This window comes from Sphaeramia orbicularis, chromosome 8 (genome assembly GCF_902148855.1).
Source record: "Sphaeramia orbicularis chromosome 8, fSphaOr1.1, whole genome shotgun sequence".
NCBI lineage: Eukaryota > Metazoa > Chordata > Actinopteri > Kurtiformes > Apogonidae > Sphaeramia > Sphaeramia orbicularis.
In genome coordinates this window covers 30,768,295-30,792,241 of record NC_043964.1, presented here as the reverse complement: position 1 = coordinate 30,792,241, position 23,947 = coordinate 30,768,295, and the positions used below count along the sequence as shown (strand labels likewise).

Here is a 23,947-nt window from a genome sequence, read left to right as displayed (position 1 = left end):
TCTTAACTTTTTGTTTGTAGTGTACTCTAATACTAGTCATTACTCACTTCATGGATATAATATGCCCAAAAAAAAACAAAAAAACTTGTTGTTAATTACAGTCTAATAACAATAACAAGGAATTGATTTACACGTGAACATGTTAGATCAGGTTTATCAAGAACAGCAAAGTTACAGTAATGTTTTCAATTGTAGTGTATGGGATGAGGCATGAGCGTCCACTGTGTTGGCTGATATGAAACTAAAACAACAAAATCCATGAATATACAAGAGAACAGCTGTAGAATAACTGTCCACTGTAGTGACCACTGTGCATGAAAAGGTTAATCTCCTGTAAAGTGATATTGAACTGGCAAAGATGTTTAACTACAGTATCTAAAATTTGATACAGCAGATATGACATGCAGGACTCACCAATATGCTTGTGCCAGCACCTGAGCATGATACTAAGCATGTCAGCCGATTGCAGGAATTTACAAATCTATCAATCTTTACCATTAAAGTTGATATTTTAAAAAAAATTGTCATCTTTAGAAGACCAACTTAACACACCCTAAATGCATGCCAAATCAAATACATATATATGCAATAAATTCACTGTGAAAGAGGCAGAAAAGGGAGTACATCAGTCAGGCAGATAAGGTTGGCCACATGACAGTGATAACTTTATTCATCCTTTCTGCCTCCTTTCTTGGTTATATGGTTTCTGTCTACTGGGCCTTGTCTCTACCTTGGTTCCTTAGTGCCCCCTCTTCCCTCCTCCTATCTTGTCCTGTCAGGCCTTGGCAGAGATTACCTTATTTGAAAGCGAATACGTCTCCTCATCTGGGCCAAACACCAAATTAGAGCTCTTACACTGTGTACCATCTTATGCATGACCATTACACCAGCGCTGGTCCTTCTCTCTTTTTATCCCTCGCCTGGGCAGTGCGCAGTCATGGTCAGTGCTCCTTGTGATTTGGGTTATTTTCTGCCATAAATTTGTCCGTGTACCTGTCTTTGTCTATCATGTATGTATTTGTGGATTATTCATCAGCTTGTTTGATGATATATATAGTTAGATAAAACATATTTAAGAGTTAACTTGTAATGGCTGTTGCTGAGAAGACCACGTGGAGTACTGACATGGTGGCTAGTTTTAATGAGGTGCATTTGTATGTAGCCAAGTTTTCATCTGTGAATTGAATGACGTGTGACATGTATAAATGAAAACAGACAGAACATGGCTCGGTTTTAAGATTAAATCCTCTTGTTTCATTTTGTTTTGTTTTTCATTTTTATTATTTTAATTTATTTATTTCTTCTTTTTTCTTCTGATGTTTAAAAATGATCCCTGTGTGGTGTAGCTGTAAGTTTATACATTTATGTATGTTCCTTCTGTAAAATGTGCCATATCTCACTGTAACGAACTGTAGATGTTTACACCATAAACATCCTGTAAAAGTTTCTGTTGATAAAAACAAATCTTAAAAAAAAAAAAAAAAAAAGGGAAAGGGAAAGATAAAATCCTCTTACTGTATATGTTACTTTAATATACATTTTTTGGGGTCTCTAAGAACACTGAAATACTTTCTAAATCAGGCCAAATGTACAGTATGAAGAGTTTTGGATATTTTTGAGTGTACACAGTGATGAATTTTTCTATTTGTGACATACTACTGTGGCTGCTGTGCCATTATATCCTCAATGTAATAGTCATGCAGATCTAGGAAACAGTATGTGCCAGCATACTGACAACTGATGTCTTCTCCAGTCTCATCGTAAATTCCACGCACCACGCCATGGACACATGGGGTTCCTGCCCCACAAACGTAGCAAGAAACATAGGGGCAAGGTTCGTTCCTGGCCCAAAGATGACCCCAGCCAACCTGTCCACCTCACCGCCTTTTTGGGATACAAGGCCGGCATGACTCACACCCTCAGGGAGGTGCACCGTACAGGCCTCAGTATGTACAAAAGGACATTGTGTATCATGAATGCACAGGAGGACTGAGGAAAAATGTACCTTTATTACATTTTCATATTTTCAGAGAGTGTTAAGAACTGATTCTTTTAATAGAAAAGTCAAATAAGTGTTGTATCCACTCATTTCTAGTGTATGGTTGAACCAGTCAACCTAAATACAATAGCTCATATCTATCCTTTGACATATTTCCTCAAATTCACTCTTGTATTCATTTGTATACTTTCCATTTTTTTCCCCACAGAGCAAGCAAAGCGAGAGGAGGTAGAAGCGGTCACCATCATTGACACTCCACCGGTCATTGTGGTTGGGGTTGTAGGATACGTTAACACAATCCGTGGCCTTCGTTCTCTCAAGACCATCTTTGCTGAACATATCAGTGATGAGTGCAAGCGCAGATTTTACAAAAACTGGTACGAGCTTGTGTGACTCTTATTCCACTTGAACATATACTTGGTTTACCAATACTGATGCCTTTAATATAAAACACTCATAAAAGATTTAACTGGTTTTAATGTAAAAGACTTTCTGTGTTTTAGGTATAAAAGTAAGAAGAAGGCCTTCACTAAGTACACTAAGAAGTGGCAGGATGAGACAGGAAAGAAACAGCTCGACAAGGATTTTGCTGCGATGAAGAAATATTGTTCAGTCATCAGAGTTATTGTTCACTCCCAGGTGGGTACGATATCTTACTCTTAATATTAAGAGTGACTTACTTTTTATAATCTAATTTCTAGGCACAAAACTCACAGATCAGAAGCACTTAAAGCTGTACAATCTGGTTTTTAGCAGCATATCATTTGGTTTCTAATATTGGGTATTCTAATGCTAGTAATCCATGCTGAAACTGACTTCTGTCTATCTGACATGCAAAAAAAAAAAAAAAAAAAGAAGGCCACCTCATTCCTGGTAGGAGCTATACAACTCTGATCATGACGCTTTGTCTGCAGACAGCACTGAACGGTGCCGTTTCAAATACCAGTTTAAAAATAATTCTCCCGACAGAAGCTGACTGCTCATGGAAGCTCTGCCAAGGGAAAACCTTCACTCTGCTACTCAGTAAACAATATGAAGATCAGCCAAAATGACTGTGACCAGTGCTGCTATGCTCAGGGTCTCTTTGTGTAAGCCTTTAATTTACCACCAGAAATAAGCTGAAGACACTTAATCATGTTATTATGATAAAAGTACTCTATACTGAAAAATTCACAAAAATGTTCAGTAACCTTAATAAGACCTATTAAAAGATCATTCTTATTGAAGCCTGGTACAAGATGTTTCCTGCTTCTATAAAAGCCAATTTCAACCTTTATACATTAACAACTTCTGAATTTTTATTATTATTTTTATTATATATTTATCTATGTTAAGGAGGAGGACAGCTTCAATATGTGTACTTTAGAGTTGATATGTTTTCCTGAAAAACACTTGGGGGGTGGGGGTGGGGGGGGGTTGTGACACATTACAAACACAAAATAATTCCTCATTTTTAATTTATTTTTTGACAATTTTTTTCCTCGTTTAGATGCGATTGCTCCCAATAAAGCAGAAAAAGGCCCATATTGCGGAGGTGCAGCTAAATGGAGGAACCATCTCAGACAAGGTCGACTGGGCAAAAGAGCGTCTGGAGAAAGCTGTGCCCGTCTCTGCTGTCTTCTACCAGGACGAGATGATTGACATCATCGGTGTCACAAAGGGCCATGGGTTTAAAGGTTGGAAATGTTCTGCTGATGTTGCATTCTTTATATTCACATAAATATATTCAGGTAATCAGTCAGTTAAACCTCTTTCTGCTCTTTTGGTTTGGTAGGTGTGACAAGCCGGTGGCACACGAAGAAGCTCCCCAGGAAGACTCACAAGGGTCTGAGGAAGGTGGCCTGTATTGGAGCTTGGCATCCGTCTCGTGTGGGCTTCACTATAGCTCGTGCTGGTCAGAAGGGTTATCACCACCGTACTGAGATCAACAAGAAGGTCAGCTGATCTCACCCGCTCAACTTTATTTTGAGATATTATTTCAACAAATGACAAAACTTATTTTACTGAAAATCTTCCCATCATATAATCATTAGATTATTAGTGTGTTATTGTGTTTTAACATGCTCTATGGATCGATGCTGGAGTTGATCCTGTCCTATCTTATATCCCAGATCTACCGTATTGGTAAGGGTGTCCACATCCAAGATGGAAAAGTGATCCGAAACAACGCCTCCACTAATTATGACGTCAGCCAGAAGACCATTAGTCCCTTGGTACTCCCATCTTTCTATACAAAAATACTTATAATTTCTGGTTACAGGTTGATAGAAGTGTATGATTATAATGTATTTATTCCATTTGTGCGACACATTGGGGGATATGTGATACCCTCATAATGCCTTATGGTGTATTACTGATGGAATTATGAGTATGACAAAGTTTTATAAGACCTTTGATTATGCATCAAAAGTATGAAGGTGTTATTATGGTCATATGTTATGATGTTATCATGTATTCTTTACTCTCTGTTTTGTCCCTGTAGGGAGGGTTCCCTCGCTATGGTGAAGTAAATAATGACTTTGTCATGGTGAAAGGATGTGTGGTTGGAGCTAAGAAACGTGTCCTCACCCTGAGGAAGGTACAGTCTGATTTTAGTCTACATTGGTGTATTTTTCCACATACATGAAAGACACATTTAGAGGATGTCTGTTCACGCTAATGTGTTCATGCTCCTGTAGTCTCTGCTCGTTCAAACATCTCGCAAGTCCAAGGAACAGATTGAGCTCAAGTTCATTGACACCACTTCTAAATTTGGTCACGGTTGCTTCCAGACTGCCCAGGAGAAGAGGGCATTCTTGGTGAGTGTGCACACTCCAGATCTGGAAATTAAAAGATATTTGAAGTATGGATTTAACTGCAAGCGATGCTGTTTTTTCCTCTCTTTCTTGTGTTCATTTTTGGTGCACTGCTGTAACCTTTGACTTCTTGTTTATCTGCAGGGGCCACAGAAGAAGGATGTCCAAAAGATACTTCCAGAGCCTCTCCCAGAGGAGGCCTGAAAACACCCTCACACAATATATAGTTGTTTTTAAATACATTGTGTATTCATTACATTAATAATTTGGTAATATGCAAAAGCAATACCTTAACTCTAAATTACCTCAATAAGTGACATCAAGAGATGTTCAATCATTAAAAAGAGAAAAACACATGTTCATTGTGTTTTATTGTCCTCTGATAAATCCACAAGGGAATTTACATTGTTCAGAGATCACATGCACTGAGTTAACTTGATTTTACAAGATTAGCTGTCACATTTGATTATTTTCCAGATGCTACAAATTTGCAAAGAGGTCAAGAAATGGATGGAGAGATGGATAGTTTATTCTGACATAAAAAACAAAACAAAAAACAAAACACTGATCATCTTCTTTTCTCTTGTGCTGTGAAGATGTCCAGGTTTTAATCATGCACCTTCGTCAGTTTTGGCATTAAACAGTATTTTTGCCCTTTTGGAAAACCTGCTTCCAACATCTGAGACAGAGTTCACAGCTCTGCACAGTAGGGGGCAGTGTAGCACCATACTTACATGAGCCACCAGGAGCATTTGTCCTCCACTAATTATGATGAACACACCAAGCATGTGGCAGGTGCCTCTGTGCAACACCCAATAAATTCATAACAAATCCATGGCAACAGTTGCATACTGGGCTTTTTTGCACTAAGATAATCCAGCATCTCCCCTTATGGATGTGTTACTCAGACAGGTAATCCTGGGACTCCATCGACGACTGTTGAGATGTGGACTGGACAGAGGAGTGGTGGGATGCAGGTGGGTTATCCAAGCCAGAAGTCATCAGTGGCAGATAGAGATCATCCATGTTCGGCATTACAAACACTTTCTATTGGAGAGGACACCAAAACTGCATTTAATTTTCACTGCTTATCATGATGAGATAAATGCAATGTTTGTACTTTCTCATGTTATCAACACTTGGTCATGTGGACTGAATTATAGTGTGATTTCTTCAAAGGGTCAGAAGATTTTTGAATGAATCCAACACAAAATGTTTGGAAATATGTTGCTATTTTTCAACATTCAATGCATTCAGCTCTCAGCAGCACTTCTTATAAAATCTTTATAAAAGCAACAGGTGGTGCCAGGCACAACAAACCCCGCCCCTTGCACGTAATGTATCTTATTTTGGCATCAGTCCAGCTGATGTCATCATGTGTATGCATGTGTCAATGTCAGCATATCCATTGCCTCTATATATGTGCCAAGACTGAAGTAAACTGAAATAAAACTGATGTTTTTATAGACATTTGAAATTTCACCTATTCTATTCTGGGTCACTGGCAATCTATAAATCCAGTTTGGTATGAATTCAACCAATAGTTTTACTGCGACAGACTTTTGAAAATTTGCCCATTATAAGTAAATGGGGAGCAAAAAGATTTTAAAAATGAATAGAAAATTTTAACTTTAACCTATTTTTCCCAAAATGTAATCAGATCTATTCTGGGTCACTGGCAATCTATAAACCCAATTTGGTATGAATTCAGCCAATAGTTTTGCTGCTAAAGTGTTAACAAACAAACAAACCAAACCAAACCAAAAACAATACCACTTGCCTCCCTTTCGGGGGGTGGGGTAATAGACAAACATAAGATAAGATAAAATGTTTTTCACACACTCCTCATGCTGCCAACACCTACAATGTAGAATTATTGTTAACACTAACTTACCGTCACTCTCATGATGCATTACAAGTGAACTGATGGACAGATAGATTCATGATGCACTGACCTGGAACTCACACTGCAGTTTTTTTTCAATCCACTCAGTGACATGGGTGAACGTCACCTCCCTCTCCCCGAGCATGGGCCGAACATGTAGGTCTAGTCGGGGAGGCACACAGAAACTGTACCTGAAAGGTCAGAACAAGATAGACTGCATGAGATTATGGAGGAAAAAAAAGACAATATTTATCTGAAAAGGTGGTCACTGGATGTGTGGTACCATATCCTGTCTGTCGGAGGAGGAGGGATGTTGATGGTCAGAGTCCCAGACAGTTCCTGGACCTCAACGCTGAGCATCAGAGGCATGTTAGACACCTCCGCTATCTTCTTTCTGATGTACTGATTCTCTGTAGCCTTCTGGAAGTACTTAGATTTGGCTATTTTATCCACAAATCTCAGGATCTTCCTACTTGTGCTGCCTCCACTGTGTCTGTGAAGGATGCAGACAAGTGGAGAAATTGTGACAACATGTGACAGTATGTGAATGACAATGATATGATAATAATACAATGATTAAAAAAAAAAAAAAAAAGCTAAGAATTAAAAAAAAAAAAAACAGGATGTGCAGTCTGCTACCAGTATGTTTTGAGTAGAGACTTAGACACTGACTGAGGCAATCTGATTCCAGTGTGCTTTGAAAGGTCTAAAATATAATGTGGAGCCAGGTCATGAAGGCCTTAAAATCTCAAAATAAAAAACAAAACAAAAAAACAAATAAAAAAAACAGGGAGCATTTGTAGGAAAGCTCACACAGGCATAAAACATTCATATTTCTTCATCTTGGTTAAAATTCCCACAGCTGAGATCTGTACAGTTTGCATTTCTGGTTAAGATGAGTAAAAAGGCTGTTGCAATAATCAAAGCTCAGGGTAATGAAAGCATTTATACTTACTTCTACATCTCTAAAAGTCAGAATGGGTCTTATCTTTTTTTGGATAATAAAAACATGAGTGTATGAGCTTATTATTACATTGATTGATGTAACAGCCTGAAAATTACAGCTGCATAGTTAGTTGAATCACAGCCATAATCACAAAGCCAGCTTGTGCAATGATAGAATCACAACAGAATGCAATTTCAAAGGTTCAGTGTTTGTATGGTGATATTTTGCATTCAGTGACACTGAACAGAGAGGTGTACTGCATAAAACACACAAAATTAAAGCTGATATTCATTTTTAAAATAATCTGAAGCACTGTTCAGCCCATGAAGGCCCAGCGCTACTGTTGTGCCACTTCACAAATGAAATTTTCTCTATATCTAACCTTTCTTAAGTGATTTAACACCATTTTTTTTTATAACATTACCTTCTGTATTTTGTATTTTATTAGTATAAATCAGGTATTTTCCTGTTTTTAAATTACTGATCAGGTAGATGTTCACAAAAACTCAGATTAAAGTTGAGTATTATATCAAAAACAGAGAAAGCTGCAGAAAAAGACACTTTTTCCAGTAAAATATATCATTAACTGAGCATAAACCATGCATTTCCATCCAATGTCTTTATTCAAACTCCATGAGTTTTACTGGTGAATCAATGTTGTAGAAGATGATGGTGTTTCCATGTTTGCGACAGAGCCTCTGAACGTCATATCTGATGACCATGACAAGATGATAAACTGCATTTTACAGCAATTATTTACATGTATTGATAAGATTAGTGGATCAACAGGACAATTATCGGCAATCTGTGTGTATGTGATAATAAGCAAGTAGACACAAGTCAAAACTGCAATTTAATGTTTACCACAGGCTTTTTACCAGTGGTTATTAATTGAACTGCAGTTAGGTTGTCTGTTGAACCCTTAAGTGAAGTTTGTGTTGTGCTGGGAGATGCTTGTTGACATTATTGGACTCTATTTCTGAGCTGGAGTTATACATTATAGAGGTTGGAGCATCTGGAGGAAGTGTTTTTAATATTCTATCCATCTATCTAGAGAGAAACCACACAGACACTGCCTGAATATGCAAACTCCAAAGTTTACAATATCCGGTAATCCCAGGTGGTCTCTCATCCATGTGCTAATGGCCAATTGAGAAATTCTAACAACGTCTCATTTTTAAGGTACATGGGTGAGACAGAAAAAAGGTGATTCGTGTAACAGATTACATTACTAAAGGTATAAATGTACCCATCAGCTGCTACCGCTGTGCTCTTATCTGACAGAGGCCCCTGTGGCTCAGGTGGTGGTACTTCTTCTTCATCAGATGACCCTGCACTTGATGACTCCTCATCACTATCAGCCAATACACACAGCCTGGGTTTAGCTCTGAAAAACACACCATTGTTGCATCTTAATATAAAACACTGATCTCAGGAAATGCACTACAAAAATCAAAATCTTACTAAGTGTATTTTTCTCATTTCTAGAGTAACTTTTCAGTGAGATATAAGAACTTATTTTTAGACAACAGATCTTGAAAAATTTATTTCAAGAAATTTTACCAATATCATTTTCACTTGTGCCATTGGCAGATTTGTTTGCTTAATTCAAGATTTTTTTTGCTTAATTCAAGCAAATAAAATCTGCCAATGGAACAGGTGAAAATTATCTTGGTAAGATTTCTTGAAATAAGATTTTCAAGATCTATTGTCTAAAAATAAGTTCTTTTATCTCACTGAAAAGTTACTGTTTAGGTGATTATGTCTTATTTTAAGTGTGATGAGATCTTTTGACTAGAAATGAGAAAAATATGCTTGGTAAGATTTAGATCTTTGCAGTGTGCATGAACACACAAACTGTAAATACTCCAAAACGGAGATGCTCACCCCACTTGTTGGGTTTCTTCAAAGCTCTCTGTCTGGACTTCACCCAGCTTACACAGGTTCATCTTGGTCTCCAGGGTCATCTGAAGGCACCCTGTGTACATCACCTCCAGCTCCAGCCACAGGCCTAGAAAGATGAACCAAAATGAGAGAGAGCTAACAGGCTTGGGAATGATTCTTAATGCGCTTTGACATAAAGCCTCGGTTTGTTTTGGACGTAGCATCTATCCTTGATGTGGCCTGGCACAGTGTTGGTCAAGAAGGAAAATTAGACCAACAGAGGATAGTGCTGGCTTATTAACGTTACTTGAGCTTAGTGCAGGCTAAGAGGATTGCTAATCGCTTCTGCAGGAGACAATGGAAAGCTTTAAGGACCGCATTGCAATTTCAGGTATGAATCAATTAGATCATTGCCTGAGCTGATGGTACTTTGGTTCAGAGCGGTATCTGGGAAAAAAGTAGTTCATTGTAGTTCATTTCAGTTCAGACAACTTTATTTATCCCCCAATTGCAGCTTTCTCACATGCATACAACGAGGATCACTTAAGGAAACATTAAGAGGCATATGGGCCGAAAAAATCCATAACAAAATTCCATAAATAAAAACCCTTATCTGAAATCTAATAAATAAATCCTCTTAAAAATGTTAAATTTCATCTAAAATGGGTGGAGTTTGTGTTTAAGCCTATAATGCCAAATGCATCATATTTGATACATGAGTTTTGTTGCCCTTCACATGATCAGTGTGATATTTTTTTCTTGAAAAACCTGATGTGTACAATTAGATACATGCAATATACAGATAATCCACCGGGGGGAGGAATTCGTTCACCAGAGGCCTTTCCAGTAGCACTACATGATTGTCATTAATGAGAAAGGAGGCAGAACTTTGCCAATTTTGAAAAGGAATTACCAATTTGTTAGACATGTTTGTGCTATATGATGTTTTTGTTCAAAAATAATACTATTTGAGCATTGAGACCCGATGTATCAAATAGGATACAAAATTGAAACTCATACATGGAAACTGATATTTGAAAAAAAAAAGTTTTGGTTGTTCAGAAGGACCAATAAAGGCTCCAGTTTCAAAGAACTGGAATTTTCTGTCAATAATTTAATGGTTCAGGCTTTACAGGGTTAAGAGCTTAAGAGCAGTGCTGATGTATATGGTAGCATTTATAAAAAAAAAAAAAAAAAGAAAGAGAAATTAACAGTAGAAGACATCTGTATAGCCCAACTGTACCTCTTCTGTCTAGTGTAGGTTTGGATGTGCTGAGGACCTGAGGTAAACAAGTGCCCATGTCCAGATCAGCCAGAGTCAGCTCATTCATGAAGTATGGCAACTGCAATAAAACACAAAAACACACTCACAACTGAGGAGTGAATATACAGGCCTTCTATTAGCATCTGTTTCTTTCTTGCATAACACTAACACTCTCCGATTTATGTCTGATTAAAATAAGTGGAGGGTATCGGGGCTGCTAATTCCCTTCCAACAAATGAGCGAACAGAGAAAGCCTGCGGAGAAAAATGTGTGTTTTATGTACAAAGGTGAGAGGAGCAAGAGGAGACACTGGTGTAAAAAGGATGGTGTGTGTCAAAGGGGGGAGCAGGAAATGAGTAATGGGATGCGGTATAGTCAGCACTCATCTGCTCATGCTCACCTCCTGCCTTTGAAAAAAGACGGAGTGCTCTCTCTTTCCCACACATACACCACTGCAGAGTTGATGGGTCTCATGTCATGTCTTTTCACCTTGTGCACAAACCACTGACCATGTGTGTAGCCCTCGACCTACATTAATGTCACCACTGCTATTTTTTTTTAAAAGAAGCTGTGTCATTAATCATACTGATGCGGCTATAATGGTGTTACTATGAAGATGTATGGGATGATCTGGTGCAATATTATCAGCACTATGAAACCATTTTGTCAACTCAAGCTTATACGGTTGTGTAATATAATGCATTTTTAACTAACAATATACAATCAAAACAAAGTTGGCTGCTTGCATTTTTGTCTCAGATGTGAAATAAACTATCTAACAGTAATATGAAAAATTGCAAAGCTGAGACTGAAAACAGTTTTCCCAAATATTGATTACTGAGCTCTTTTTTAGTTAAAATATGAGAATTGTTGTTTAAAAATCAATAATAAACTTGTTTCCATTGCATTATTCACAGCTTGTTTGGGTTTTTTTGGGTTATTTTCTTAAATAAACACCTCAAATGGTAATAGTTGTACTTGGGATTTCTAAGAAAAATTATCAGTAGATTCTAGAATAAACAAAACTGTTTAAATTATTTGACCTAAGAATATCACCCAGACACACATGTCTATTTAATAACTGATCCATTACACATCAACCCTCACCTTAATCTTGCTGAGTTTCTTCTGAATCTTGTGTGCGACCTGATCGGTCCAGTACTTTTCTCTGAGGAAGTCCCAGAAGATCCTGCCCACCAGAGAGTTGACCCAGGCGGGCTGGGTCTCTGCAGAGCATCCACCAGCTCCAGAGGCTGCACCGGCCTCAGCTCTAGGTTGACCTCCAGAGGAACCCTCTTCAGTATGAATCTACAAGGGAGTGTAAAGACTAATTTATGACACATTGCAATTGGGCCTCCTACAACTGTACCTTCTCTTAACTCTTAAAGGAGAGATATTTTTGCTTTTTTAAATCGAATAATGCATTTTAAAACATTTCTCTGTGGTCTGCATAAACTGTAAATGCTATGTTTGGGTCCGAATTATTCATTACTTAAACTCTAAAGGCCCAACTTCAACCTTATTTTTGAGTAACGACATGAGGTTGTTTTGAGCGCTGGCCCTTTAAATGCACATGACCCCACCCCCTCCAGGTTGTTGACCATGTTTTTGTCCCATTCAGCCACTTATGTTCATTAATACAACCAACAACTGAACATTTTAGGTAATCGACTCGTAGTTACCTGCACCAAGTGAAACAGCGGAGGTTATGTTTTCATCAGGGTTTGTCTGTCTGTCTGTCTGTCTGTTTGTTAGCAAGATGACTCAAAAAGTTAGGGACAGATTTGGATGAAATTTGGAGGAAATGTTGATAATGACACAAGGAACAAATGATTACATTTTTGTAGTGATGGGGGGTGGGGGGCTGATCTGCCTTGGTAGAGGTCTGCGCTCTCTGAGTACTTTTCTAGTTTGGACATATTTTCAGTATGGACTACAATCGCTGCTGCTGACAAACAGTTATGGCATACTCGGAGAAATGTTCATCAAGTCTTGAACTTATATGCGCAAATGTCAAGACATAACTAGTTATAGACGTAACAAATTAAGAAGGACTTAAAACGGGTTGTAGAAATTCACTCGATTTTTGCCAAATTTAATATAAAGATAGCTTTGCAGCACCTGGAGGGTTCAAATTCAAACTTTTTGAACTATTAGGGTCCAAACACACAAATAAATGTACCAAAGACCAATAAAAGTGGGTTTAGCAAAATATGACCCCTTTAACTGACTGCACACAATCAACCCCAAACCAACCAGTACCACTGATGCATCTCAGCACATTTCTATTAATATCCTTCCCAGCAGGTGATATCTGATATTTCTGCACATTGACCTTAAGGTCTATTCAGTAAGGCTGCATTTGGCTGAAACAGCATCCCGAACCAGGTTTTGCTGCATACTGAGCAGAACAATAGAACATGAATGAATATTGATTGGCTCTGATCAATGGGATTATGTAGAGCATTAACGCAACATCCAAAGGGTTAGCAGAGCAGTGATGAAGTTCCAGTGTTTACAAAGCGGACAAATGTGCTGTGATGTTACGACTGACACTAGATCTAAAAGCTACATCATCAAAGCCTGGTTCACTGACCTTCTTGCATGTCGTGGGGCTGCCTTTGTCACTGTGGCAGGGGCTGGGGGTGGGATCACAACTCTCTGAACCGATCAGCTGAATCATGTAGGTGCTGTAGTCCAGTAACGTTCTTGTTTTCATAGCTCCTGGTAACTCTGGCATCTCTTCTGAGGTTTCTTTGGCTGCATCTCCGCCACATAGTGTATCTGAATGTTAGAGAAAAGACAAAGTCAAAGAAAAGAGAGAGAGCATCAGATTTCCCATCATTCACATTGATGCTGCAGTGAGTTCAGGTAAACGCAGATGTACGCATGTTGTCTTCTTATGAAATATATTTTACCTTAGATATTGAAGTTTTAGGATGAATTGTTTTAGTATCAAGTAGTTATTGTTTTAACATAGGATTCTTGTGTTTAATCTGTTTTACTTCAATAATGTTAATAGTGAGTTCTTTGTGACCAGGATTTATGTAGTACTCTGTTGTAGTTTAAGTGTTATCACTCGGACAAGCTTGTTAAGATAGGAAACATCTGTCTGCACAAGAGTTAAGTAGGTACTGTTCTTCTTCTAGATACATGTCTGAACACACACATTCACACACATAGTGTTGTCAAATATACAGGGTGGGGAAGCAAAATTTACTATGAACATTTAGTTGTTTTTTCTCAGCAGGCACTACGTCAATTGCTTTGAAACCAAACATATATTGATGTCATAATCATACCTAACACTATTATCCATACCTTTTCAGAAACTTTTGCCCATATGAGTAATCAGGAAAGCAAACGTCCAAGAGTGTGTGATTTGCTGAATGCACTCATCACACCAAAGGAGATTTCAAAAATAGTTGGAGTGTCCATAGACTGTTTATAATGTAAAGAAGAGAATGACTATGAGCAAAACTATTACGAGAAAGTCTGGAAGATACTATTAAAGAAGAATGGGAGAAGTTGTCACCCGAATATTTGAGGAACACTTGCGCAAGTTTCAGGAAGCGTGTGAAGGCAGTCATTGAGAAAGAAGGAGGACACATAGAATAAAAACATTTTCTATTATGTCAATTTTCTTGTGGCAAATAAATTCTCATGACTTTCAATAAACTAATTGGTCATACACTGTCTTTCAATCCCTGCCTCAAATATTGTAAATTTTGCTTCCCCACCCTGTAGGTGATAAGGGTAAACTTATTGTTGGCATAAGTTTACTTAGAATTAAGGCCCCACATCTGTTTGATCTTTTCAGATAACGCTAAGTTAAAGACCAACCCAGTTGTACGGGTGAGCCCGCCCATAGGGTCAATAAATGTACATTTCATGTAATGTTCGGGGCTCATTGTCTTTGAGTCCTCAGTGCTGAGTGTCCACCTTATTTGTGATCTGAATAAATTTTGTCAACTTTGAGACCGATCTGAATCCAGACTCGTCCTTAGAGCTTCCAATAAAAGAACATGTTAACACTTACCTGTATTGCCCTCATCATTTACACCACTCTTAGCACCAGCCCTGGACGCCAAGAGGAAATGTTGAAACCACTCCTCTTTCTCTCTTCCAGTGCGGCCAAACAGGTAGAGGGTCACAGGAAGGTGGTGGTCTAGGACAGACTGCTTTTCTACTGTTTCTTCCCCCTCCTGTCCTTCCAGCAGACCGTCCTCCCCAACCTCCCCATCTGCCAGAACGATACAGATGGGGTATTTCTTGTTCCATATTCTCTTGCGGGCCAAACCAGGAGGCAAAAGAGACACCTGGGATAAAGGAATAAAGTTATATTTTATTTGATCTCTATTTTATTCTATAAAATCTCCAAAAAGATGCTACCAGCCAAAATAATGTTGGCAGGTCTTACTGCAAAAACATCACTCTGCCTCTTGCCACTACTCAGCACATCTACTTCTGCCTCAGTATGAGTCGCAGACAATTGTTGGGTCAAGTTCATTCAAGCATCATCACTTTAGACCTAATCTGTTTGAGTCTTTCACCTCCGTGTTAGATAACAAAGTGGGTGCAGAAAGATGAGAGTGAAGAGTTCAGGCGTGAGGTCACCTTGCCTCCCTGTTTAGATCCCCTCTGAGGGACATGCCTGCTCCCATGGGACTTACAACTGAGAGACTACTCTGCAAATACACTGACCTTACAGTTAGCCAGCTGGTAGATACGTGAGTGCAAAAACACGGCTTCATGGGGCGGCTCGCTGAACGCAGCCCAGCGGGAAATGTTTGCACGTGGGTATGCAAGATGCAGCTGGCTCCCATCCAGGGTGACATAGACGGAGTGTGTGGTGGAAGGGTGGAAAGTCTCCGGGTCGTAGCAATGTGTCTCATTCATCCAACCCTGGAAGAAAATCATGAATCCGTTTATTCTAACAAAGAAAGCAGCTGCTGATGGCAACACAGTCAGCAGTAAATGACTACACACTGACAGTTGTGCTGTAGCTATAATTAGAAACACTTCACTTACACTATTTTCATCACGAGACAGAACAAGTGGAAAATTCTGGACAAATCTTTAACATCAACAACAAATATGTGAAAGTAGCAAATACTATACTGGGGTGAATTAAATACTCAATGAGTGGGTCAAACTGCTGGAGCAGCTCAGCAGGAGAGGAAACATGAGACATGGCAGAATACTGCAGTCTCATTTAACCCTGTGAATGTGTCTTTGAAACAGCCTACAGCCTGCAGTTTGTACAGCTAAACATTACCTTATTTGAACTTGCTAACTCTGCCTTTTTTTTAAAGCAGTCGACCCCCCACCCCCACCCCTACCCCCCACCCCTTCTGTCAGAGCAGAGCAGAACTGAAGTACTTTAAGAAAACCATTATCCAAATAACCTGCCCTTTAGCTGCTGAACCTGCTGTGCCTGAGGCTGGTTTTTCTCGTAACTGCCTCAAAACTAATCCATTAAGCATTATCGATGGTACATTGTTTTTTTGTGCCACCCAATACCACATGTCACTGCTGCTGTTTATGACATTGGCTTCATCTGGTGCACATATAGCACATAAGACCCATAGTTTCATGTAAGGTACTTTGCAGCAGCTATACAGACATTTCTCAGTACAGAAGGAAGTGAAAAAAAGACTGAAATGCATTTTAGCATTCAGACATTCTTTGGTCCCTGTAACAAAATGATTCAACGTGGATATAATAAATATGAATTATATCAAAAATATACTGTATGATAATGTATTATCGGAACAAAACAAGCCAACAGTTTTTATTTAGATGGGTCCTATTTTATTACAGGAAATTTTAGAGTGAAAACACACACTAACAAACACCGCAGGTCAGCCAATTAACTCCAATTAACTCCAATAATGTATATGATACCACAAATAATGTATCCACCTTAAAGTCAGATTGTCAGTGGGAGGAGTGTAAAACTCAGCTCAGAAGTAACTCTGTGTGAAATTATATTGAAGCTAAAAGAATAAAGCTCACTACTGTTTTTAAAGGAGGGAATCTTTTGAGAAGTTTCCTCTTCTTGTCTCCAGTTTCTTCTTATAATAATGACGTGTTGTGCAACTATTACAGGAGGATATTTGAAACCATTAATGCTCAGACACTGAGAATCCATTCTCAGAACTTATATTGTGTTCAACAGTTAAACCTACAATAACATTATGTGAATATCCAACAATCCTGGATATGTGGTTTTAACAATATTTTAACAAGTATAAAGTAAAGAAAAAATAAATTCAGAGTCAAATCATTTTTATATTACTAAACTAATAATAAAGAAATACAGATTCCTTCATGTCACATGCATGTGCACATGTTCTTATTTACACCATGTGTCTGACTTTGTGTTTACCTTCAGGATGTCTGCACCTGTGTCCAGGGGGTTAGAGTTCAGAGCTGCAGTCTTGCTGAAATGAACACCCTGTCTGTATCTGGTAGCTGAGCGTCGAGGGGCAAACATAAACATCACCATTAGGCCCAACATAAAACCACATGCAACCCCCACAGACAGACCTGTCATGTATGAGGGCAGGGGCAAAACAAAGAAGCCATACGCCAAAAGTCCTACAGGTAAGAGCCAGTGGAGAGGCAGTGGTGAGCCTGGGAGCATGCTCTGAGTTCTGCGTTGTGTCACTCTGGATGCATTCTGGAGCTCCACCACCTGAATCATGTCTCCATAGGTGCGGATTTCATAATGGCTGTCTGTGCTTTGGGTGGGGAGTTCCGACGGGACAGAGGATTTTATCAATGTCCTCCTCTGCCGTTTTCTCACAGGCGTGTCACACACACCTCTGTGCTCACCATCCACCCTTCTACGGCACTTAAGGTCTGCTGAACTGTCTTCACTGCCCCCCTCTCTCCCACCGCTGCCTTGGGAGGTTGGTGAATCTCCAGTGGTAGAAGCCCTCCCCTGTTTGGGGCTCTCATCTCCCATGATCTTGCTGAACATACTCAGTGGATCCTGCATGGCCTCGGAAAATTTCCTGCGCGTGTCCTCCAGCTCAGCGATCAGTGAGCTACCCCGGGATTCAGTGGGAGACATGCTCCCTGTTGAAGGAGGTGGTCCCCAGTTGTTGTTTTCATTCAGTCCTTCTTCAGGTCTGGCCTCAGGGATCTTTTGTTGGGTAAGCTGCTTCCAGGGATGCAAATGGAGCTTGGAGTCAGATTTAGAGAGGTTGACCTCTGGCTCAACTCGACGGGAGATCTCTGTGCTCAGTGACTTGACGAGGCTGAGCAGAGGTTTGCCTTTTAGAGAGCTGCTCTCCCTCGGCTCCAGGTCTGACGAGGAGGATTTTACCAAGTTGGTGGTCATGAGCAAGGCTTCTGATGATGCTGACAGATCAGCTAGAGAACCTGGAGATGAGGGGGAGTGTGTCAGGTGTGGGGGCTGACAGCGATGGCCTTGACTTAAATCCAAATCGATCCCCAGGCTGAGGTCTGGCCGGCTCTCCATGGCCTGTGGTTTGTCTTTGGAAAAGGCCACAGACGGCCCTTCATCACTGGGGTCCAGGCTGAAAATGAGCTTGCTCTCCTCCATGCTGGCTGTGAATTATGGACTACAACAGGGAAGCGATAAACCAAATGGAATAGCAGCCCACAAATACATGGAGCATGGTGTTAGCACTGGGAGGTGGTAAGAGTTGGAACATCCTTTTCATGTAGCCTGTCAGTCATTCTGAAAACTAGAAACAGGGAAAAACAAGAAAAATGGGTTAAACAAGAATTACAGAATATATTAAATATTGCAACAGCTTCTCTCTATTTCCAGCATCTCTCATGTCTCCTTTTAGCTTTTCTGTCTAACCTCCTCTGTACTCTTTTTGTCATTTCTCCTCAGGCATACAGGAGAGTTCGTCTCTTTCGGCGTGTCCTGTCAATTCACATAAAGTCTGCATAAGTGGGAAAGGAGGGTGGATGTGTTTCTTTTTGTGGAATCATGGAGAAGCTGTTAGCACAGGGAATTTAATCCCACAGTCACAGCTAATCCTGAATTAGATGCAATAATCCAATTCATTCGTCATGATCCATTAAGATGTTCATGACTATTTGACACATTTCTCCTGCATCATTACAGACACACTGTGCAGAGTCAACATTTCGATGAAGACTTAGAGTGGATTATCTCTAATCCTTCATATTACAGGACCTTTTATTACAGGATAAGATACTTGGAACATAAATCATTGGAAAGAATTGGAATCTACTGGTTATAAGTGTCAGTCACGTAATGCAATAGCATGTGTACCAGCCAGCTTTATGTGACCATATATCATGTTAAAATCAATGAAAACTAAACTTATCAGACTCAGTCTTTCAGCAGAAAAAAAGCTTGTTTTCTTCAATATGTGTGTTATTTTTATTATTATTACTTTAGTTTATTTCAAATATGCAACAAAACAAAGTAATCTTACTTGGTCCTTAGAAATAAAACAGATAGTAAGAAATCTTGTAAAAAAAAAAAACAAAAAACTTACATATATATACATGAAAGCAAAGTATGACTTCATCTGCACATTCGAAAAGGAGTGGGAGGAAGTATAACTTATTTAATCCCACCCCTTCTCCACAAAACAGTCTATCCTGTAGCTTCCTATCAGCACAATATATGAAAAATCAAGTTCCTTAGATGTCTTATGAGTAATTAACCTTACTTATCATCCTCACATACACATACATACACACCCATATTGACATACCAGAAAAGTAAATTAGTAAGTACATACATACATACATACATACATAAATCCTTGAAGGCAACATAAATAAATGCACAGTAAAGTAAACAATAAAACAAAGTAGACAACAACAGCAATCAAACAAAACATAACAATCAACAAACACACAAAAAACAAGGAACAAACGAAATAAGATAAGACAGAATATTGATGTAACATAAATATTAGGACCCACTATCTTTGTACTGGGACCAGACCATCTGTTTATTTGCCAGTTTTAAATCGTTGGATATTTTGGCATTGCTTGTGTTGGATATTCAGACTGTTCCAAAGTTTCTCTCCATATACAGACACACAAAAACATTGTCTGGTCCATTTTAGTTTATCTGCCAAACTTACACATGGCAATTGTCCTGCAGATTGTAAACTGTGGGCCAGACTCGGATAAAACCAATTATCAAGGCCACAAATAGTCAGCTGTTTCAATGCTGCCCACATTATTGCCTTCCTCCTTAACACTACACCCAATTCATAAGAAGACATTTTAATTTTAGCCCTCACATCACAAACCTGCTGGGCTGTTTGTCAAATCTAATTAACCAGAAGTGCTGCTGCACCAGTGCTTAAGCAGCTCCAGACAGCCCTGTATTGCCCTAATCAATTTCTACTTTGGAGTCAATTTAGATCAGTTCATGCTGACAGGGAGAGGGAAAAAAAAACCTTTTGCTTCTCAGCGAAGGATGGAGTCAGCAGGGATTTGGCAGCTTTCCAGTTAGGACAGTAGGAGAATTTCTGAAGAAGCTAAAAAGAAAAGAAGTGTGATCATCAAAAGACTGACACAAGGGTTCAGAGGGAAAGCCTGCAGCTGCAGTTTTAGTTTTTCTCTTTACGGGTTTAGAAAGTGAAGTGTCTGCTTTTATATCAGACGCTAACAGCATCCGAGCTTTTTCACCCCCCTACCAAGTCCTATAATAAACACTATTTTGACAAGTTGTCAAGTGAGTCACTTACATAGTGAGCTGAAAATGAGTTAAATCAAACAGTGCTCCTGTTTCTAGAAAACATATGGCAGATGAGCAAATGATATTAGAAGCTGTGTGTCTACAAATAGCACGACAGGCAGATTCAAGAGGCTGTCAATTAGTAGATGGAGGTAGATGACTTTTAATGGACGGGGGAGAAATAATGTGACCAGAGTGTTCAGCTGAAAATCCCACTCTTATCCCTGTCCTTTGCAAGGGATTGAACCCTGACAAAAAAAAAAAAAAAAAATTGTCACTTGGTCCATTCTCTGTACTTTGGCTGGCCTTTTTATCCAGGCTTTACGAGCATGAAATGATCTGTATGCTCTAAATAATAGAGAATAATTAAAACCAAGTTGGGTGTTGTATATAAAGAGAGCCCGTGGCAAGAATCCAAGCAGAGAAGCAGGATGATTATAGCCACATGACCCTTAACCTTGGCCTTTTAACTACCCTGGTGCCCTGATGACACACTGGGCATTGGATTGAGGTTTTAGAGCGGTTGTACTTGATATTAAGAAAATCATTAACACAAAAATCCCAGAAGCAAACAATCTCTTTCATAATTGTTATTTTAGAGCCATTGAAACTCTCTTTAGGAGTAGGTGACAGTTCAGTTGAAGGATGCCACAGGCATTACAGGACCAAAACTTCTTTTTCTGTCCTAATGTTGTAGGGACTATTTTAAACTGGTCTACAGAGACAAAGACTCTTACAACATAATATTTGCTGCTATAAATAAAACACTAAAGCCCTTACCTGAATGTCAGTGTGACCATTGCTACTCCTGTGATGTTAGTTGCAGAGGTTCACATAGAAGAAACCACAGCTTTGTGCGCAAATGTGCTTGAAGTGCAGGCTGCAGTGATCAGTCTGGATGCTGCAGAGTGCGGTGCGCTGCACGCGGAGATGCGCACCATCCACCGACCGCAGCCACCAAATAGCCTATTCATGGAACTTTACTCAGATTGCGTCCGATCTTTGGTGCAAATCGCAAAACTGCAAGTCTTAAAACACTATTCGTATCCAGACAGACGGGTTCGCCTTAAAATCGTCGCAGCAGCCGCCTGACAACATTTGACACCCCTTCTTTCTTCCGCTTCGTCAGGCGTCAACCCCACATACAATAATGTGATTATTGGAGTCCTGGCTGCAGACTGGACCAAACTCTAATCCAGATTAGACTTCAGAGGCCAACAGTTGACAGAGCGACTCCTCCTCTCTGCTGTGCGCTCAGCGTCAAAACACGGACTGAGCTCCAATCTCCCCCTCTGACACCGCAGTCCTGTGCGCTGCAGACTTATGTAATTGCACGACCTGGAAAATTTATGTCACTGCCTAAAATCGTCGGATTTAAAAACAGAATTCAAATGTGTATTAAATCAAGTGGACGTGGCAGAGCAGACAGATGGCTTACTTTTTAAAGGTATTTATTAAAAGTCAAGTACTTTTATTATAGATTTATTTTACACTGTTTTAAAACATCCGTCACCATTGAGACTTACCCAGAAACCACCTCTCAGTTATGATGTTCATTTGCTGAATACAGACCGATGCATTTTTTTTTTTTTTTCTTAATTTTGACAGAATCAATATGCCCTATACCAGTGTTTTTCAACCTTGGGATCAGGACCCCACGTGGGGTCGCCTGGAATTCAGATGGGGTCGCCTGAAATTTTCTAGAAATTGATTTAAAAAAATAATAATAAGAAGAAAAACTTACAAATAAAACAATATATGGTGAGTTGAGAGAGAAAATCCCAATGCATAAAAGACATGACAAACTGTGAAGCTGAAACTGCAGCACTGTGGTACTGTTTATCTTTCAAATGTTCATTGTGGTCGGTTTCAGATGCAGCAGCTCTTTCATAATTCATAGTTTGAGTTATTGTTTTTTCAGTATTAGTTGTCATCCTTTTAAATCCAAGATGGACTGACTGTACATATCCTGACCAAGGAAAATAATATTCTCACTTTGTGCAGTAATCTACACCTGGCTTTTCTGCCTCTGTCCATAATAATATACATTATATAGCCGAAATGTCGTCTAAAATTAATGTTTATTTACAACATAGTATAGCAAACTATTACATGATCAAAAACAAATTACTTTTAGCAAAAAAATGTCTCAGTTCTGGGTTCACCAGAAATTTGTGATGTTAAAATGGGGTCAAAAGCCAAAAAAAAAAAAAAAAAAGGTTTGGAACCACTGCTTTAAACCCTTAAAGACCTAGAATTATTTCTGTGGATACTGCCAAATACATTTCTCAACATTTTAACCTTTCCTAAGTGATCTATCACCAATTTTTTTGATTATCCTCTGCATTTTGCATTTTCAAGTGTTTAATTTACTATATTCAATCTGACTCTAACTGGGAATTTCAAATAAATCCCAAAAATTCCCCTCACTTTACATGAGGTTGAATCAGTGAATGAATGAAAATACATTCATTCACTATTAAATGGTTTGTGCACTGCATAGAGCACTTTACACAAATCAAACCACAATCTGTCTTCATTAGTTTAATCCAGTTACCCAGAAGACATTGTACAGGGCTGATAAACTACTGTTTAGAGGTAGTTTTTTCCAGTGAGGGTGAAGAAGTGATTAATTTTCATATACAGTAATGGGATTATCAGTGTTCTGCATGGTGTGAATGTCAGTATATGCATGTTAAAGATGTAAAGAAATACAGTGGAATGTCAATGAGGCTAAAACAGAGATGGGAGACAAGAATAATCATAAAGGTCTGCTGCCATCTGTTGGACAAAACGTAGAAGAATAAGAAGAAGAGAGTATAGTGATAAATAGTGGTTTCCTTCTCTTTGTCTGGAGAAGCTAGAAATAATTACTGTGGTTAATCAGCCTTATAGTGTTGCATCATTAGAACACAGCAGCTACTGTTGTATTGATACCATGTATTAGTGAGACTAGATATTGCCATTCTATTGTTATCTGTGGCAGAATTTAATTGTGGGTTTCTGCAAAACGCCAGCTCAGGAACGCACGTCGTTAAAATGCATGATAATAAACTTGCCATTTATATGGGAAATGCTATTAACACCCATCGTTACTCAGTAACAAAATTGTTTTTTATTTGTAGTTCGTGTACGTGCAGTATGTGGACCAGTCATGCTACTGCACAACCATATAGGAAAATGAGTGTACTGTAGTTTAACTATGTGGGTGATCAACATGCACAGTGAGGTTAAACTGCTGTTATTTATTCTGCATAGACAGAGGACACAATGAACTGTTTAACCTGAACAAAACAGATGGAAAGACTTTTAAACATATGTTAGTGTTGCATTTAAAGGAGTGATATTTTGCTTTTTTTAAAAATGGAATTATGCATGCTTTGCAGCACCTAGAGGGCTCAAATTCAAACTTTTTGAACTATTAGGGCCCCTAAATACAAAAATAAATGTACCAAAGAC

General features: G+C 38.9%; 2 protein-coding genes across 3 annotated transcripts; one reads left to right on the top strand and one right to left on the bottom strand.

Annotated features, from left to right (window-relative positions):
- Window positions 1-901: 901 nt before the first annotated feature.
- Window positions 902-5,422, top strand: LOC115424405 (60S ribosomal protein L3-like). 2 transcript variants are annotated; one of them, XM_030141663.1, is made up of 10 exons: window positions 902-940; window positions 1,754-1,946; window positions 2,208-2,376; window positions 2,503-2,638; window positions 3,489-3,675; window positions 3,774-3,934; window positions 4,111-4,212; window positions 4,482-4,577; window positions 4,678-4,797; window positions 4,939-5,422. In XM_030141663.1, the coding sequence occupies exons 1-10, from the start codon at window positions 938-940 to the stop codon at window positions 4,996-4,998; spliced, it is 1,227 nt and encodes a 408-aa protein (XP_029997523.1). In that variant the 5' UTR covers window positions 902-937; the 3' UTR covers window positions 4,999-5,422. The 2 variants fall into 2 exon arrangements, with proteins under 2 accessions (XP_029997523.1, XP_029997522.1); XM_030141662.1 differs by having other exon boundaries at window positions 4,678-5,422.
- Window positions 5,149-18,494, bottom strand: LOC115424395 (testis-expressed protein 2-like). Its single transcript, XM_030141632.1, has 11 exons — window positions 17,165-18,494; window positions 15,478-15,678; window positions 14,813-15,092; window positions 13,370-13,557; window positions 11,881-12,081; window positions 10,753-10,852; window positions 9,513-9,636; window positions 8,875-9,012; window positions 6,963-7,172; window positions 6,750-6,870; window positions 5,149-5,841 (listed from the first exon to the last, which is right to left on the bottom strand). Exons 1-11 carry the CDS (start codon window positions 18,347-18,349, stop codon window positions 5,695-5,697), a joined length of 2,895 nt encoding a protein of 964 aa, XP_029997492.1. The 5' UTR covers window positions 18,350-18,494; the 3' UTR covers window positions 5,149-5,694.
- Between the last annotated feature and the right edge of the window lie 5,453 nt (window positions 18,495-23,947).

Coding starts and splice junctions, on each gene's coding strand:
- LOC115424395 (XM_030141632.1), bottom strand. CDS start 18,349: ATGGAGGAGAGCAAGCTCATTTTCAGCCTGGACCCCAGTGATGAAGGG. Junction 15,093..15,477: donor ACCAGCTGGCTAACTGTAAG/GTCAGTGTATTT, acceptor CCTTTATCCCAG/GTGTCTCTTTTGCCTCCTGG. Junction 12,082..13,369: donor GCCCCACGACATGCAAGAAG/GTCAGTGAACCA, acceptor ACTCCCTTGTAG/ATTCATACTGAAGAGGGTTC.
- LOC115424405 (XM_030141662.1), top strand. Junction 1,947..2,207: donor GGTGCACCGTACAGGCCTCA/GTATGTACAAAA, acceptor TTTTCCCCACAG/AGCAAGCAAAGCGAGAGGAG. Junction 2,639..3,488: donor GAGTTATTGTTCACTCCCAG/GTGGGTACGATA, acceptor TTCCTCGTTTAG/ATGCGATTGCTCCCAATAAA.